This window comes from Typopeltis vanoorti, chromosome 2, assembly GCF_054136105.1.
Source record: "Typopeltis vanoorti isolate ZY-2024b chromosome 2, IOZ_Tvanoo_1.0, whole genome shotgun sequence".
Lineage (NCBI taxonomy): Eukaryota > Metazoa > Arthropoda > Arachnida > Uropygi > Thelyphonidae > Typopeltis > Typopeltis vanoorti.
The window spans coordinates 115,341,984-115,361,076 of record NC_143550.1 but is presented as its reverse complement, the minus strand read 5'-3'; the positions used below and the strand labels follow the sequence as shown (position 1 = coordinate 115,361,076).

The 19,093-nt window shown below is 34.8% G+C and overlaps 1 protein-coding gene across 1 annotated transcript in view; it reads right to left on the bottom strand.

The window, feature by feature from the left end:
- The window catches only part of LOC150109359 (uncharacterized), a 116,005-nt gene extending 101,329 nt beyond the window's left edge, over nt 1-14,676 (bottom strand). Inside the window, exons 1-2 of the mRNA XM_090407662.1 lie at nt 14,365-14,676; nt 7,229-7,280 (exon numbers count right to left, since the gene is read on the bottom strand). Of these exons, the coding sequence (XP_090263788.1) occupies nt 7,229-7,280; nt 14,365-14,422 (110 nt within the window). The 5' untranslated portion in view covers nt 14,423-14,676. The remainder of the gene's footprint in view (nt 1-7,228; nt 7,281-14,364) is intronic.
- Nucleotides 14,677-19,093: the final 4,417 nt, after the last annotated feature.

Here is a 19,093-nt window from a genome sequence, read left to right as displayed (position 1 = left end):
ACTGAGTGTACCTGGCAAGATCTATGCAAGTATACTTGAGAAACGGTTGAGAAGAATTGTGGAAGAAAAGCTTGGTGAAGAACAAGCTGGATTCAGGCCAAATAGAGGCTGTCAAGATCAGATCTTCACTTTACGACAAATAGTCGAGAAAGCATGGGAATATAACAAAGATCTGTATTTAAGTTTTGTCGATTTGGAAAAGGCATATGACAAGGTGCCAAGAGAGAAGCTATTCAATACGCTGCAGTTATATGGTGTCAATGGGGCATTATATCAAGCAATACTTAGTCTTTATTTGAGTTGTGAGTCAGCAGTTAGAATTGAAGGAAGTTCAAGAAGATGGTTTAATGTTAAATCTGGTGTGAGACAAGGATGTACATTATCCCCTCTGTTATTCATTATCTATATGGATCACATTATGAAGGAATGTGGTATTAAACCTGATATCAAAATTGGAGATGTTAATGTCAGCTCTTTGCTTTATGCGGATGATGTTATACTTCTAAATAAATCCGCTACAAGTCTGCAAGATTCTCTGACTAAATTGAATAGCTGTTGTAATAGATATGGTATGAAGGTCAGCAATAAAAAGACAAAGACAATGAAAATAGGCAGAATCATTGAAAATGTCAACTGTGTTGTGAATGGAGAACCTGTGGAACAAGTAAAACATTTCAGCTACTTAGGCACAATTTTTACTGAAGATGGTAAACTAAATATAGAAATAGACAACAGAATCAGCAAAGCTGGTATCGTGGGAAGTCAATTGAATAAATTCATATGGAATAAGAGAGAAATTAGTCGGAACACTAAATTAGCTGTATACAAGACTGTGTTCAAACCAATTTTAACTTATGGATCTGAGAGCTGGGTCAGAAGTAAAACACTTGACCAAAGACTAGAGACCGCAGATATGAGAGTCCTGAGAAAGATTAGAGGCGTGAACAGATGGCATCAATGGCAATATCATATTAAAAATGAGGATATTAGGAAAGAACTTGACATTGTCAGCATCCAGGAATGCATTAGCAGAGCTAATCTCAGATGGTATGGTAACTTAAATAGAATGGGAGAGGAAAGATTAGCAAAACAAGTGTTCTCTGCCAGGTTGGCAGGAAAACGACCCAGAGGAAGACCAAGATATAGGTGGATTGATACGGTACAAAGTGCCTTAGATGATAGAAATATAAGATCTGATAATGTTGGAGTCTTGACAAGTAACAGACTGATTTGGAGGAAAATTGTAGATAGGAAGTTAGTAATGATGTAATTTTTTCATGTAGTACTGTCATATCCTGTACACCCCTTGAGGGTACATGACAGGAATTTGATGATGATGATGATATATATATATATATATATATATATATATATATACACACATGTTGTAAATGGTACCTATAGCAGCAAGAGCTGTGTCATTAGAACAAACAGCCCTGGCTATGTGTGTGAGTATTTTGGGGATGTTGTACTGGGGATTAACTGTTGAGAAGGGGTAATGATATGATTGTTTATGTGTGCCTTCCAGTTTGAAGGTATACTTAAACAATCATATCATTACCCCTCTCAACAGTATAACATCTCCAAAACACTTGCACAAATAAAATAATGAACCATTTGGTAGTTGTGCTAGTGCTAGTTGCTAGGAATGGGGAAGAGGGAGTTGTTAGTTTCTTTTCTGTAGTGAAATGTTTTCGGATATGGACTGTTTAAGTGCACTAAAAATGTATCTAATGTATCTGGACCATGAAGTCAAATGGTTGCATCTGATTATTTTGATTTATATAAAATTGTAGTTATTACTAAAGAAAGCAGAATTTCTATGGAAGGAGATATGATTTTGCTAGTTGGTTGTCTGGCAAGTTTGTTGGTGTGCTGTCGACTACTGGACAAGGGGGGGAGGTGAGTTTGTGATTTTTTTTTATCCCATATAGGTTTAACATGATAAGGTTTAAGTTTTCTTGATAATTTCTAACATGATAGTTCTCTCCATAATTTATTAAATTAAATGAACATGTCTACATAGCATGACTAAACTGATGGTTTATGTGAAGCTGTCCTGAGTGATACCTGATTTTCTAGAAATTCCATGTAGAAAATGACTTAAGGAGAATCTATCACAGTCCCATCTAGCTGTTTATATATTTTTCCTTTCCATAAGAAAAAACCTGAATAAATGATGAATTTGAATAATTCAAATATACCAGAAGGGAAATATGGCTTGATAAAGGTCAAGTATTTGTCAATGGTACACAAGTAAACACAGAAGTAATATCAAAACTAATCATGATATCCAAAGCATTCAGGTCAATTTTTTTTATTTTTTTATTAAGGTTTTAAAGTAAATAGAATTTTTTATAAAGAAAGCAGAATTTCTGTGGAAGGAGAAAGGATTTTGCTAGTTGGTTGTCTGGCAAGTTTGTTGGTATAGTTGTCTATGCTGTCAACTACTGGATAAGGGGGGGGGGGGGAATGAGTTTGTGATTTTTTTTATCCCATATAGGTTTAACATGATAAGGTTTAAGTTTTTTTGATAATTTCTTTAGGCCAAGATGTAACCTTTCCAATAATTGATACAATTTTCTTTTGAGATTTGGTGGGATCCTGATCTATAATTTGGTATGTGCAAGAGTTTTTAATATTTTTAAGGCTAATATGTCCTTAGGTGAAATGTTGCACTTGGGAAGTTTAGATTTTGTAAGAATATCCAGATATTAACCACCATGGGAGATAGATTATAGATATCACATTCAATGCTCGATGGCATATTCCCACATTCCTACATGGGAATGTTTATTTCATCACCTTCTGAGCTGTACTTGCAATCTTTGCTACGTGGTCCCTAAATTTCAACTTCTTGTTTACTAAAATTCCAAGATCCCTAACCTGATTAGTTTCATCTATCATAATCCAACCAATATAATATGCCACTGGATATTTCATCACACCAAAGTGCATTATATTACATTTACTAGCAAGGAACTAACAGTGATTTGCACATGCTCACATTTACAGCCTATTCAAATTATTCTGCAAGTGTTGCATGTTGGTCACATTTCTGATTATGCTGCCTATCTCTACATCATCACCAAACAGCTATATGTTTCCCATTAAATCTCCTAAATACAAAGTAAATTATACTTGAGAAGAAATTATATTCTTGTTTAATCCTTTATCCAAATGTAAGCAAACAAGTTTGTGCATGAAGTATCTTCACAACTAGGTTACTTGTATATAGAGGCTGTTTACTTCACATCAACTTCCTTAGTATCCTATAATGTAAAGTGAGCAGCATTTATATAATAAGTATCCTAGTCATGAAGATATTTCACACATAAATTTTTTGCTTACAAGAATGTGATTGCTTGTCAAGTATAAAATCTTTCCCAATGTCATTAATGTAAACATTGAATGACAATGGACCAAGTGCTCACTGTTGGGATACACCACTGATCACCTAAATTTTGCAGACAGATGCACCTTCCCCCCCCCCCATAATATTAGTTTATAATCAAATCCTGTAACTTGAACTCATGCAATAGTTTTCCATGCTATATCCAGTCAAAAGCTTTAACAAAGTCCAAAAGTGTCATGGTTATCCATTCCCTTTGTCTAACTCAGTTGTAACATTCTTAAAGACTCTAAGTAAGTTACTCAAAGAGGACTTTGTTTAGTAAATCCATACTATTCATTGCAAGTATAGACTTCTGTATATGAGCTCTTATCAACTTTTCCAAAATGTTCGTCACTATCACTCTGAAGATACTAGGTTTACACACATCAGTCTTTGCATCAACCTAGTGTAATTGAATCATCACACTTTTCTTTCCACTCCTGTGGAATCTTCCTCTAGAAAATTACACAATTTGAGTATATCAACATGTTATTAAAATACTCAGAATAATATGCCACAACAAGTTTTTTCAAAGAGGCAGTGAAGGAAAAAGAAAGCATACCAAAAGTTCCTGTCAAATAAGTCAGCTTGTGCTCTTAGAGAATATAGAGACAAATGCAAGAATGCTAAACACTGTGTAAAACTAGCTAAACAAAAGTCATGGGAGGACTTTGGCAAGAATATAGAAAATAAATATCAAGAAGGTGGCAAAATATTCTGGAGCTTGTTGAAGAAGCTTAAGAATGGAGGAAAGAGTGCTATAAAAGGAATTAGAGATGATAAAGGTGACATGAAAACGGGAGAAAAAGATATCCTTGAAGTATGGAGTAATTACTTTGAAAAACTGCTAATGAAACAAGCAGTGATGACAGCACAGTGGTAAAAAACACTGACCAGGCATGCAGGAATACATATCCATACTTGAAGCAGAAAAAGCCATCAAAGGCTTGAAACCTGGAAAGGCAGCAGGAGTAGATGATATTCCACCAGAAATGCTGAAGTATGGTGGTATAAGAGTCTTACAGTGGCTGCACTGCACAGTTCAGAAAGCCTGGACAGAGGGACGAATTCCCAATGATTGGAGTAGAGCTCTCATAGTACCCATATATAAAAAGGGAAATAAAACTGCATGTGAGAATTACAGAGGTATTTCCCTACTGAGTGTTCCTGGCAAGATCTATGCAAGTATACTTGAGAAACGGTTGAGAAGAATTGTGGAAGAAAAGCTTGGTGAAGAACAAGCTGGATTCAGGCCAAATAGAGGCTGTCAGGATCAGATCTTCACTTTACGACAAATAGTTGAGAGAGCATGGGAATATAACAAAGATCTGTATTAAAGTTTTGTCGATCTGGAAAAGGCATATGACAAGGTGCCAAGAGAGAAGCTATTCAATACGCTGCAGTTATATGGTGTCAATGGGACATTATATCAAGCAATACTTAGTCTTTATTTGAGTTGTAAGTCAGCAGTTAGAATTGAAGGAAGTACAGGAAGATGGTTTAAAGTTAAATCTGGTGTGAGACAAGGATGTACATTATCCCCTCTGTTATTCGTTATCTATATGGATCACATATGAAGGAAAGTGGTATTAAACATGATATCAAAATTGGAGAAGTTAATGTCAGCTCTTTGTTTTATGCGGATGATGTTATACTTTTAAATAAATCCGCTACAAGTCTGCAAGATTCTCTGACTAAATTGAATAGCTCTTGTAATAGAAATGGTATGAAGGTCAGCAATAAAAAGACAAAGACAATGAAAATAGGCAGAATCATTGAAAATGTCAACTGTGTTGTGAATGGAGAACCTGTGGAACAAGTAAAACATTTCAGCTATTTAGGCACGATTTTTACTGAAGATGGTAAATTAAATATAGAAATAGACAACAGAATCAGCAAAGCTGGTATGGTGGGAAGTCAATTGAATAAATTCATATGGGATAAGAAAGAAATTAGTCGGAACACTAAATTAGCTGTATACAACACAGTGTTCAAACCAGTTTTAACTTATGGATCTGAGAGCTGGGTCAGAAGTAAAACACTTGACCAAAGACTAGAGACTTCAGATATGAGAGTCCTGAGAAAGATTATAGGCGTGAACAGATGGCATCAATGGCAGTATCATATTAAAAACGAGGATATTAGGAAAGAACTTGACATTGTCAGCATACAGGAATGCATTAGCAGAGCTAATCTCATGTGGTATGGTCACTTAAATAGAATGGGAGAGGAAAGATTAGCAAAACAAGTGTTCTCTGCCAGGTTGGCAGGAAAACGACCGAGAGGAAGACCAAGATATAGGTGGATTGATACGGTACAAAGTGCTTTAGACGATAGAAATATAAGATCTGATAATATTGGAGTGTTGACAAGTAACAGACTGATTTGGAGGAAAATTGTAGATAGGAAATTAATAATGATGTAATTTTTTTCATGTAGTACTATCATATCCTGTACACCCCTTGAGGGTACATGGCAGGAATGTGATGATGATGAAGTTTTTTCACTTAGTCAGAAAGTAAATTATACTCGATAAGAAAATATATTCTTGTTATCCTTTACCAAAGCATGAGCTGAAAGATGATGTGTTTTACTTTACGTGCCAACTTTTGTTTGCTTACACTTGGCTAAAGGATAAAAACAGTTATATAATTTCTTTTTTTTAAAAAATTTATTTTTCTTTTAAAAGTTATTTATTAAAGTTATCTTTAATTAATATACTTTATATGCGTTGTTAATTCCGTAAACTAATTACCAGTTATATATAATTTCTTGTATGTAAAATTCACTCTGAGAGTGGATATGCCATCAATTCAGCTAACCAGGCAAGTTATATACATTAACATATATACAGGGAGTTCGGGATAAATTTGACAGTTTCGTAAGGAAAAAGAAAATCTTCTTTGTATCTATTAAATTTAATGAATTGACAAAAAAACATTACAGGCAGAGTTAATTACAATACTATCAACAAGATTTACTCAAAATAACCACCATTAGCATCGATCACAGCTTCAATTCTGCTTCGGAACCTCGAACAAGCTGATGCTACAGTCTCCCTGGGAAGGGCCGCAAAAACTGTTTTAATTTTATCCATTAACTGGGCTTTTGTATTACTGGAAGTGCGATTGGTGTCTTTTTCAACTGTGCCCCATACAAAATAATCCATGGGGTTAAGGTCTGGGGAGTTTGGAGGCCAAACATTTGGACTGGTGAAGTCGTAGAAATTTTCAGACAACCATTTTTGACTTTTCCCAGAGGTGTGGCAAGGGGCCGAATCCTGCTGCCATACATACGGCCTACCATTGGCTACCCTTGTTATCCAGGGCTTGACTACAGTTAGCAACTCCACGAACAAAGCCCGAATTCCAATGCCAGGGTTCTTCAACACCTGTTCCTGCAGATTTGCGAGGAATTCTGCTGTACGAACGCAATCAGATCGTCTGCTAGGGATCTTTCTTCTTGCTACATCCTCGTAGTCACCATTGCAAGTCTCTAGTTCATGCCTGATTGTTTTTACTGTATTCAGGGAGCATTGGGCAGCAGTCGTAATATCCTTATTTTGATGGCGGGCACGAATCATCATGATACAAGTTATTCTCTTCCATGATTCAGGTGGGTTCCAGCTATCCATCCTTTCTGACATCTTGTATATGAATGAAGAAGGGTCCAAACTTTTAAATGAAGAGAAGTGTGTGTTAATACATGTAACTTACGGAAAAATATAATTAATTATAAATATGTCAAATTTATCCCGAACACCCTGTATATAAAAAAATAAAAAAAAAATCTCAAATCCACATTTACCCACACAAGACAATAAAAATATTTCACCTGACAAATAACCGTTCTTCATCATCTACTTTCCATGACTGCACAGTTGCTCCTGAAAAAAAGAAAAATAAAATAAATAAATACTGGCTGTTAAATACAGCAATATTTCCCATCAAAGGAAAATTTTGAAAAAGACAAGTGTCTCAAAGGCTTCGTGCATTACAGTAATAAATTTTGCAGAGGAGGGCATTCATCCTTATTTCTACATAATGTAAGATAAACTTATGCTTGAGCAGAATAAAATTAGTTTTATGCAAATTTCCACATAAAATATACTTAGACATACCATCAGTAAATTCTCTTATTGTAATCTATGCAACCTTGTGGACAAATATTTTGCTTGTCATTATATATATATATATATATATATATATATATATATTTTTTTTTTTTTTTAGAAGGGATTATTTACTGAATAATGGCCTTAAAACTCCCTGACCTCTATTACTGAAATACAAGAAAATTACCTAACAATAACATAAAGTCAACTCATTACTATCATCCTGCTAACATACTAGCCAGTGAAGATTTCTATAAAAAATGATGGAAGCACAAACACTTAACTCAATAGAAGCTGTATCTTTCAAGTTACTGGCATGGGTGACTAAGTGGATAGAATACCATTCTCCAATCAACAGCTGTGGGTTCATTAGCCATGGTCGTGTGTGTGTTTATGAGATAATTTATGTCACCTAGCATGAGGCCACCAACTTGCTTATTAGCATCTTATCGTTATTTTTGTATAATCAAGACAAGCTATAAGCTCAACTATTATGCTCGTCTAGAGTAGGCTATTACAAACGTCCATGCACAAGGTAGGATTCAAACCCATAACCTGCTGGTTGGAGAGCAGATATACCATCTACTCAGCCAACCAGATTGGCAAATGATGGACATGTGAATAACAAGGATTGCACCAATTTGTAAAAAGAAAGGCTATAAACCCATAGCTGTTGATTGGAGAATGAAAAAAATGAAAAATAAATAACTATTAGGAAAGCTCAATGTCACTCCAATGTTTTTATAAATGTTTCTTAAAAAAAAGCAATCATTCATATCTTGGAAGAAGTAAGAGTAGACATATCTCATTTTAGTGTAATATTTATTTATTTTTGTTTTGTTTTAAAAGCATGGAAAAAGGGGAAGTGTAAAAGTAACCACTTATCCTTTTATAAAACTTGAACACACAAAACTCACTTAAAATTTGCAATAAGAATCCTAGGGATTTTTTTATTTTCTGCTTTAAAAAGGAGTTGGGGGAAGGGGGGGGGGGAGAGAGAGAGAGAGAGAGAGAGAGAGAGATCCTATCTCCTAAACAATGAAAAAAGTTAAATGAAAAAATGAGAGTTTACAGCTAGTTAACTAGCAACTGAAATGAAGAAGGAATAGCTGATGACTAGTGTTACTGATATCAATACTATAATATATAATTTAATTTTTGTAAATTTTCCCTTGGGCATGATTCAACAACTCTGACAAGTAGATTTGTAGAATTTATAACAAAAAGTATTGAAGAATTGTGGGTCATCTAAATCATGTTTGAATAGGGAAATATATAGAGAAATATTCATATTACAAAATCTCATAAGATATAAAATATTAAATGAAAGTAAGCCAAGTTGCTTTGTTTTGTACCAAATAGTAAATGTTAGAGATTGAGACATATAAGTTGGCATAATTACCAGATTGATGTGGATCAGATTTCTCATAAAATATCTGGAGATATGAGGAGAATGAGAGGCCATCTCTGGAAGTTGTATAAGGTGGGTGTGGAATAGATTTTGTTGCATGGAGAGTGGTAGGTGATTGGAATGCATTACCTGAGAGTGTAGTGAGTGCAGGGAGAGTGAATGCACTTAAGTCAAGGTATGTGCATGTCAGAGTGGGATCTCCCACGATGAGTCTCCTGATTTCATGGATTTCCGTTGATAACAACAATAATAATAAAGAAGTTTGCTTATGTACTGCCAAAACTGTTATCCAAATAGATTACAGATTTCAGTTTGCCTGCAGTCCTAATTGTTGTTTAAATTGTATCTCAATACATCATTCAGATAGCAGTGATGGACAATTACTTTGTTATATGTGCCAGATAGTTGACACCTGCCTTGACATATTTTTTTAATACAAGTCTTGTACTTGGTCAAGTTCCTAAAGAGTGGAAGGAGGGCAAGATTGTGCCACTTCATAAAGGAGGTGATTGAACTCAAGCATCGAACTATAGGCCTATCTCTGTGTCAGATGTTGTGGTTAAGTTGTTGGAGAAGCTTGTGAGAACTAGGATCCAGTTGGGTGGACAACAATGGTATAATCTTTGATGGACAGCATGGATTTGCTAAAGGGAGGTCATGTTTTGGAATCTACTTACTTATTACAATAAAGTGACTGCTTCCTTGGACAGAGAAGAAGGATACACAGTAATAAACTTGGATTTTGCAAAAGCTTTTGATAGAGTACCTCATGATAAGTTGACAGTCAAACTAGAGCAGATGGGGTTGGATATTAGATTAGTGCATTGGATTGGAGACTGGCTATCTGATAGGTATCAACAAGTTGTGCATGGGGGGTGCGATATCCAGGAAAAGGAAAGTCACTAGTGGAGTGCCTCAGGGGTCTGTTTTAGGGCCATTACTATTTAACCTGTATATTAATGATATTGGCGAAGATTTGGATGGAGATATTCAGTTGTTTGCAGATGATGCAAAGTTGGGACAAACCATAAAGAGTAGTGAAGATGCTGTGGCCTTGCAAGAAGACTTGAATAAACTGAGTAATTGGGCAAGCAAATGGGGATGTGAGTTCAATGTTGCAAAATGTAAGGTTTTAAAATTTGAAAAACAAAGATGGGATGCAGAATTTATGCTTGGTGAGAATATATTGTTGGAGGTAGAGGAAATAAGAGCTCTGGGGGTGATAGTGGATAAGGATCTAAAATTTATGGGACACATTGCCAAAATTGTGAAGACAACACAGACTTCTGGGAATGATGTGGAGGACACTGACATGTAGAAGTAGGGAGATTCTTGTTCCGTTGTATAAGGCTTTGATTAGGCCACACATGGACTATTGTGCCCAGATTTGGTCACCGGGTTTTCAGAAGAATGAAGAGATGTTGGAAAGGGTCCAAAGGTGACTGACTAAGGTAGTTTCTGACCTCTGGAATGTTGAGTATGAGGAAAGATTGAGAAGATGTAATTTGCAGAGTCTGGTGGAGAGAAGGAAGAGGGGAGATATGATAGAGACCTACAAGTTGGTAAGGGGTTGTTATAAGATCAATGGTGGAGAAGTTCTACAGAGAATAGTGGGAGATCAGGGGAGAACCAGAGGTCATTCCTGGAAACTGTATAAAGAGGGTGTGAGTAGGGGAGTGAGAGGCAGGTTTTTTTCGTGCAGAGTTGTGAATGATTGGAATGCCTTGCCTGAGAGTGTGGTGTCTGCAAGGAGTTTGAGTGTGTTTAAGACACGGTATGATGAGATGTGTGTGATAAAAGGACCTCCCAGATGAGTCTTTGACTCCATGAGGTCTTGTTTAATAATAATAATAATAATTAAGGTTTTAGTTTAGCTAACATTTTGGTATTTCTTCTTCAAGTGTCATCCCCTAGAAGGAGGTTGGCAACCATGTCACGGAACCTTTTTCTTTCTTTTGCTGCTCTGGAACATTTATGGTACTTCAAGACAGTCCAGTCCTTAATGTCTTCAAACCACAATTCTCCTGGGTCTACCTCTCCCTCTTTTTTCCATCCAATTTTCCTTCTAATATTAATTTCTGAATGCCTTCTTGTCTAGTTAGATGTCCAAAATATTTAAGTTTTTGCTCTTTAATTATTTTCATTAATGTTCTTTACATTTTTGCTATCTTTAAAACATCTTTGTTTTTCATTTTCTCTGTCCATGGTATTTTCAACATTCTTCTGATGGTCCACATTTTGAAAGCTTCTAATTTTTTCTCTTCTTCTTTATTTAGAGTCCAAGTTTCACTGTTATAGAGAAGGCTTGACCAGATATAGCATTTTATTAATCTTTTTCTTGTGTCTATATTAATGTCTGGATGTTAGAACAGTTTTCATATCAGTAAAGGCTTTTCTTGATATCTCTATTCTTCTTTTTATTTCTTTAAGGGAATTTCCTCTGACTGTAAACATTTGTTCCAAATATATAAAAGACTGAACCTGTTCAATTTTCTTTTTAACAGTTATGCTTAGTTTCTTATTTATTGGTTCTTTTGATATAATCATGTACTTTGTTTTCTTTAGGTTAATAATTAGTCCCTTGTCTAAGCTTCTGTTGTAAATTTCTGTGACTAAGTTTTGAAGATCATCTTCAGATCAAGCTACAAGGACTATGTCATCTGCATACCTGAAGTTGTTAAAGTTCCTACCTCCGACTTTTATACACCCTTCAGTTCTGAAATATTTTTAAAAACTTGCTTCCTATATATATTGTACAGTAAGGGTGATAAGACACATCCTTGCCTTACTCCTTTTTTGATTTCAAAGTTGCCAGAATATGTATTTTTATATCTTATTGAGGCCATTTGATTCCAGTATATATTCGTAATTATACGTAGATCTTTTCCTTTTAACCCATTATTCTGTAGGATATGTATTAATTTCTTGTGATCTATTGAATCAAATGCTTTGGTGTAATCAATAAAACAAAGTTTTAACCCATTATTCTGTAGGATATGTATTAATTTCTTGTGATCTATTGAATCAAATGCTTTGGTGTAATCAATAAAACAAAGATATATGCTTTTCTGGTTGTCAAGGCTTCTTTCACATGTTTTCAAATTGAAGATTCCTTCTCTTGTACCTTTGTCTTTCTGGAAACCTGATTGAGTGTTTTCTATTTCTACTGACAAAGTGCCTTTTATTCTTTCTAGGATTATTCTCAGTAGTAATTTTGTAACATGGCTTGTTAAACTTATTAGTCTATATTCTGAGCTTTCAAAAGTTCTTGGAATTTTGGAAATAGTGACAAAGATGGATTTCCTTAGATCATCAGGGATGTATCCTATATCATATGTTATTAAAAATAACCTTTAGGCCATTAAGTGTGTTTTCATTTACTTTCTTTAACAATTCAATAGGGATCTGATCAGGGCCTGGTGTTTTACCTGTTTTCATTTGACTTAGACGTATTCTATTTCTTCATATGTAATTGGTTCACCATCCATATTTTGTATATCTGGTGCATCTGTGCAATCAGAGTTAAACAGTTCTTTTCCATATTCTTTCCATCTTTTTATGATATCTTGTGTCTCTAGTAGAATTTTTCCATTTTGATCTTTTATACAAGGAAATACTATTGTGTTTCTTGTCCAATTCTTCTATTTCTTTACATTTTTCATTTAGCCACTTGTATTTAGCCTTCCTGCATTCGTTTTTTTTTATAATTTTACTGAGTATTCTATACTGTTGTGTACTTTTCTTTCTTCATCTTTCATTCATAAGTTCTAGTATTGATTCGGTCATCCACGGTTTTTTCTTATTGTATTTCATTTTTGGAATAACCTCATTAGCTGTCTTATATATTGCACTTCTAAAATTTGACCACCTGTTTTCAATTTCCTCTGTGTTACAGAGTGTATTGTCTTCTGTTTTATATCCTACATGATCTAATTTCTTCCTAATTTCTGAGTTAAACACCATTATGTTGTCAGGTATATTCAGAGCTGTGAAGTCAAGTCTTTCAGTATGATTGTTTTTAGAAATGTTTTTAAGTTTAATTTTTAAAGTAGACACAACAGGGTTATGGTCTGAACCTATATCAGCACCTGGGTATGTTTTTATGTTGCTTATATTAGTTCTGTATCTATTATTTATCATTATGAAATCTATTTGGTTTCTTAATGTGACACCTCCAGGGAGTCAAAGGACTCATCATGGGAGGGCTCACAACTCTACTTCGCTAAATACATCTCATCCTCGCTACTACTACTTAATTCTCCAATTACGATACCACTACAATGAACACCATCTATCGCCCATCACCACCAACAACAGTATTTTTTGTCTGTAAATTTTGTGTGTTCTAAAGGTTGATTTGTCTGTACAATGTATCTAGTAAGTGAAATTTAAAGGGAAAAAATAATGAGATTGAGAGAAAGGATGTCAGCCAATGACCAAAATATATAAAATCCACACTGGATATGTTACTCATTGGTAATAAATAAAATAGATTATTACAATCTCAATAGTCAAAGCAAGCTAATTACAGCACAATCACTGTTTGGCATATTATAATTTTTCAAATCAGCACCTTCATAGTACAACTGGAAGAACAACAAGAGACATGTCATTTGAATGGAATTAGAATTCAATTCTCTCCTGTGACTGTGAGGAATTTTTATATGGGCTAACTTGCCTTTAACTGAAGCTGAGTTAGCCATTCTTATACAAAAATGGCAGGATTTTTTTCCTCCACAAAACTTGGGTTTTTTTTCTTCTTGCAAAACAAGCAATTAACAGACATCCTATACAGGATGGTGGATTAAATAGTGCAAACAGTAAATCATAGTTTAGACCAGCTGTCCATGGAGGCGTCATGTAATAATAACAATAATAATGTGTGAAGAATAACCTCACCCTACAAAAGAAAACACAGCATTTGGGAAGGGAGGGTGAAGCAACTTTTTTGGGAGATAAAAAGTATATGAGAACATGGTATTAAAAATTTATTTTAGATTTCAAATGATTAAAAATGAAAGTTAATAAATATCCATAATTATTTTATAAATGCAAACAATGTTTATAAACTGAAACTTCAGAAAGTTTCAAAGGGCTTACAAGTTAAAAGTGAAATAAGTTGGCTTTGGACTAGTATACTACAACTAATCTGCCAAAAAAATTCTTAATTTTTTATATAAATTTTATATAATTTATTTATATAAATTTTATATAAATAAAAAAATTCCACGGTTAACAGAAATACTGTGTAATGTTCTCTGGCCTGTTTAATGATTTCAGAAACAGTGAGTTTCCACAGGAAAAAACTCTGTTGTCGGGGTATGAGAACGGCTAACTCATCTTCAAATTCACAAGGTAAAATCGCTCAAATTCTACTCGCATGCGGATCTCAAATACCCTTATATGAATCGCAGGTGTGCATTTCATGCACTTCTGAAAACTTACCGAATAAATTAATAGATACTGAGGAATGTTCGCTCTTCAGAACCACTATATCACTCATGATTACGGGGAGGGAGCACTTTCTTTTAAATAAAATATGACATGCACACAATTTATGCTAACGCTTAAATGAATTTTAATACGTAATTATTTAACTTCCATATCTAGTTTCTAAAACCTATCACATATAATACGATTGTACGTAACTATGTAAGTCGGGATTACAAGAAAGTCTGACAATTTTAACCAATAAAACCGAAAGAACACCAACAAACTACTACAATTATGTATTATTAATATGCTGACGTAGTATTACGTGTTTCATGTCACTCAGACAGTTCATGCACAGGTGTGTACTCAACTTCACCACATCGCTTACGAAAGTTATCACACTTCTGTTTAAATTACAGAATATGATCATATATCTAGTAACAACTAGTAACATTACTGGCTTAACGGGTGAAGCAAAAGCTTTTCATATTCCCGGCTATCTTAATAGAGACTGTGAGTAGAAAGAGTTTATGAGCTAATTGCTCGCCCTCAGCAGGCTAGGAGATTAATCCTCAGTGAGGGGTTTGAGGATGGCTTTAGGTCTTTTGTGCTTCGAGTAGTCCATAGCATCATAGTCAGCAGCCAGTTGGATCAGTCTGTTAGGGTGCACAGTTGCCTTTGAAAAGAATTTGGTTGCTATAGTCTGCATGAAGGTGTAGATATAGGGGACCTCCGTGTCCCGGTGCAGTCGGACAGTTCGGACGAACCATGGAGCGCCCAGGATCATTCTGAGTTAGTATCATCTTGATTTTTTTTTAATATATCGACAATAATACTGATGATGATGATAATGATCATATATCGAGCTCAGGTACCATATATATAGCTCGATATAGAACACACGATGACACAACATAAATTTTAAAAAAATGAACTTTAATTAGGAGAAGATTTTTGGAAAATTTTCTAGTGTTTTTTTTATATATTTATATATATATATATATATATATATATATATATATATATATATATATATATATATATATATATATATATATATATTATCATATTATTATATATATATATATCTGATATTATATTATATTATATTATATTATACCAAAGGTTTCAGCCAGTGGCGCACCCAGAGTGCCACTGGCTGAAAGGGGCCCTGTATCCAACCCTCAAAAAAGGAAAAAAACACTAGAAAATTATCATATTATATATATATATATATATAAAAAATATATATATATATATAAACACTAGAAAATTTTCCAAAAATCTTCTCCTAATTAAAATTCATTTTTTAAAATTTATGTTGTGTCATCGTGTGTTCTATTTTTATACTACTTATGAATTAGTGATCATTGCAGATGCTCAGTCAGAGGTCGTATGCGATGCGTAGTGTGTATTCTCAAATCGTTTACTCAACTTCCCCCCACCCCAGATTACATCCTGAGTGCGCTACTGGTATCAGACGATTTAACTCGCAATGATTAAAAAAAAGAAAAAAAATTCGCTAACTCCTTTTATCCCCTTGTAAGGAGTAGAAAGGATGTGTTTAACTCTGTCTAACGTTTCGAGACTGCGAGGGCAGAGATAAATCTCTACCACTGGTAGCCAATCACAGATAGCTGGCACAAGACTGTCACTAATTATAAACTACGTCCAGTGAAGAGACGGCGCTAATAAATGCCACCATCTTGTAATCCTAATCCTAACACTATATTTATTGTCTGAAATGGATGGGTTTTATGGTCGAGTTCATGAGTTTTATAGGACGGAAACCTGCCAATGCCAAGGATGGTCTAATTCGGTGGAAGAAAGACTGAAAATCTTTCTGTAGTCGGTGACTAGAACTAAAGTTGATCTTTCTTCAGATGACTTAGTACTGTGGATGTAAATACCGCTTCCATTCAGATACACAGATTTCACTCATGGTGAGTTACCTTCCAACAATAAATGAATCAATAGTTAGTCGATCTCTGGTATAGCAAGAGAGTTTTTTCCTCCAAGACTCTCGAATTTTCCGTCCCGTAAATGGAAGAAAATCGATCGTAGAATTCACACTATTTTCAATCAGTAAACATACCAGCTTGTGCTGAAAATCTGTGATAATCACCATGAAGGAATTGAAGTAGAACCATGTTACTACCACGTTATTCTACATATTCCCCACAAAGTGTTATACACTTGTTACAACTCTGCTGCATCATCCTCTGAGAAAAAATCTTTCCCTTGTTGCATAAACTAGTTATTTTTGTACTAGGTGTTTATGAGAACTATACCCCCCACACACACACACACACGTAGTGTTGAGATTAGAGACAACGAAATGGCGGCACTTATTCGCAGCCTCTCTTCACCAGCGACATGTATAATTAGTGATAGTCTTGGGCTGGCTATCTCTTATTGGCTAATGGTGGAGTTTGAATCCCCCACCCCAGTCTCCAAAAGTTGATAAGGTTAAAACGGTCTCGCCTATTCCCTATACGGGAATAAAAGGCGTTAGGTGATTTTTTTCAGTAAATAAATAAACAAAACTGCTGGATGGCAATCACAAAGGATATAGGATATTAGAAGACAATAATCCTAAGCAGCACTTTAAAACTCCATAAACCTACATAACAATGTTATCAAGAATAGTAAAAGTCATGATACTGGAATGACATAAACTTTCTAAAATCAGTTATCTCTCGTCATTTCATTTACAGAAAGCACTATAAGTGAGACAGGGACGGAAGTCACGCTAGTGAAAGACGTTGATATTTTTAAAAACTTGTGTCTTTTAGATACTTTGTCGCCTGAATGAATCCATACCTGTTTCTCCAAGTGTAAGATTATATACTTTGAGAAGAAGAAATAACAAACCATATACTGTATTCATGGAATTGAACTGCAGGAAAATGATGAAACCCGGAATTTGAGGGGAGTGGGACTGTGGACAGGGAGCGTTGATGTTTAGATGGCATATTGAAAAGGTGGGAAAAAGAAACACACAAATCGATTAAAGAAACACACTCACAATGAGAGAGAGAGAGAGAGAGCATATTATTCTTATTCCTATTTATAAGCCTTATAACGCCATATGTGAACCACTGCACACATCTCTGGTCACCTGTCTGTAGAGATGAAGTAAGTGAAAAGATTCAGAGGGAATAACAAAGAATGTGGCAGGTCTATGGAATGCTCCCTATGACCATAAATCGAAAGTATGTGGCCTCCTCAAACTAGCAGATAAAGAATAAGGCAAGAGAGAGAGAGAGAGAGGACGATAGAAACACATAAGTTATTAAAGAGGTTTAATAGCACTGACACTGAAGACTTTTCACGACAGGACAGGGAGGAAGAGAACAAGAGGGGTTACCCCTGAGAATTGCATAATAGTGTGGTTCGCAAATGGAATGTTAGAACTAGATAGACTTGAATTTTTCTTTGGAGCATTCTGAATAGATGGAATGAATTACAAAAGGAGGTTGTGAATGCTTCGTCAGAGAATGATTTCAAGGAGAAGTTTGATAGGTACTGTGTGAATATTAGTTAGTGTGTAAATAATGGATCTCCTGCAGTTAGTTTTCTCACTCCAAGGAATACCTGTATACTCAATTTCCAAAAAAATTAGGTGGGCTAAAATGGCCGTGCTTACTCCTTATAAGAAAAAAAAAGAAAAAAACATTAACTGATTTTTTAATAATAACAATAGGCTTTGGAAGAAACGCCTAGTTCAGTGATGTATATGCAATATATTAGAAAATGCCTGAAGATTATAAACAGCTGGATAATAATGGATTTCCCAAAATCAGGAGTAATTTTCATTTTAAAATAATTAAATTATGTATAATTATGTATAATGCGTTGCACATACTATACCTTAAATCTGAATAATCTGTATAATGTGCTACACAAACTATGCCTAAAAATCTGAAATACCAACCATTTGATTTACATTTTACCTATCCCCCCCACCTCTTCACACATGAAGCACAGTCACATCATTCATGGACATGCCTAACATATCATAATTAACCAGAAAGCTAGCAATTCCTCCATTCAAGTATACAGTATTTAGTTTATGCATGCCGGCCAACCGGCGGTGCATGGCCGAACGTGATGGTAACATGTCGTGAAGCTTTACAATTAGTTGGCGATTAATTTTGCTATGCAACTTATTCGAAATCGTGATAGATGGAGTATGAGTATATGCAATGTGGGGAGGACACTATCAAGAACACGTATGGACTTGGAATTTGGGCATTTTCTGTGTGGAAGTCATGTCCACAAGCCTTACTTCCACTGCATTCTCCTACTCTTAAGTGTCTGATATCACTTAGCATAAAAAAGACACTAGGGATCTTAGATATATAAATTAAATATTACATTTAAAAAAATGTAATACTTCTGCATCCACTTCCCTGACATCTAGGTACTACAACAACTATTACTTGCACTTTTTGAAACCTGATCAGTTATTCATTACAGAAGTTAACTGAAATATACAATTAAAGTTCACCTGAATCCAAACAACATTCTGCATAATTCCTTCCATAAGAAGAGTATTTTGTGTGTATTTTGTTTTGTCAAGTCTGATCCATGCTAAAAATTATAAATCGTCTTGAAACTCATTTACATGATCTGCTCTATATCAAGATTTCCCTTCCCCATTTCTTCATGTTCATCTCATGCCTTTACCACTCTCCTAATTCAGATGATTGCACTGACATCTTTCATTATCTCTGAA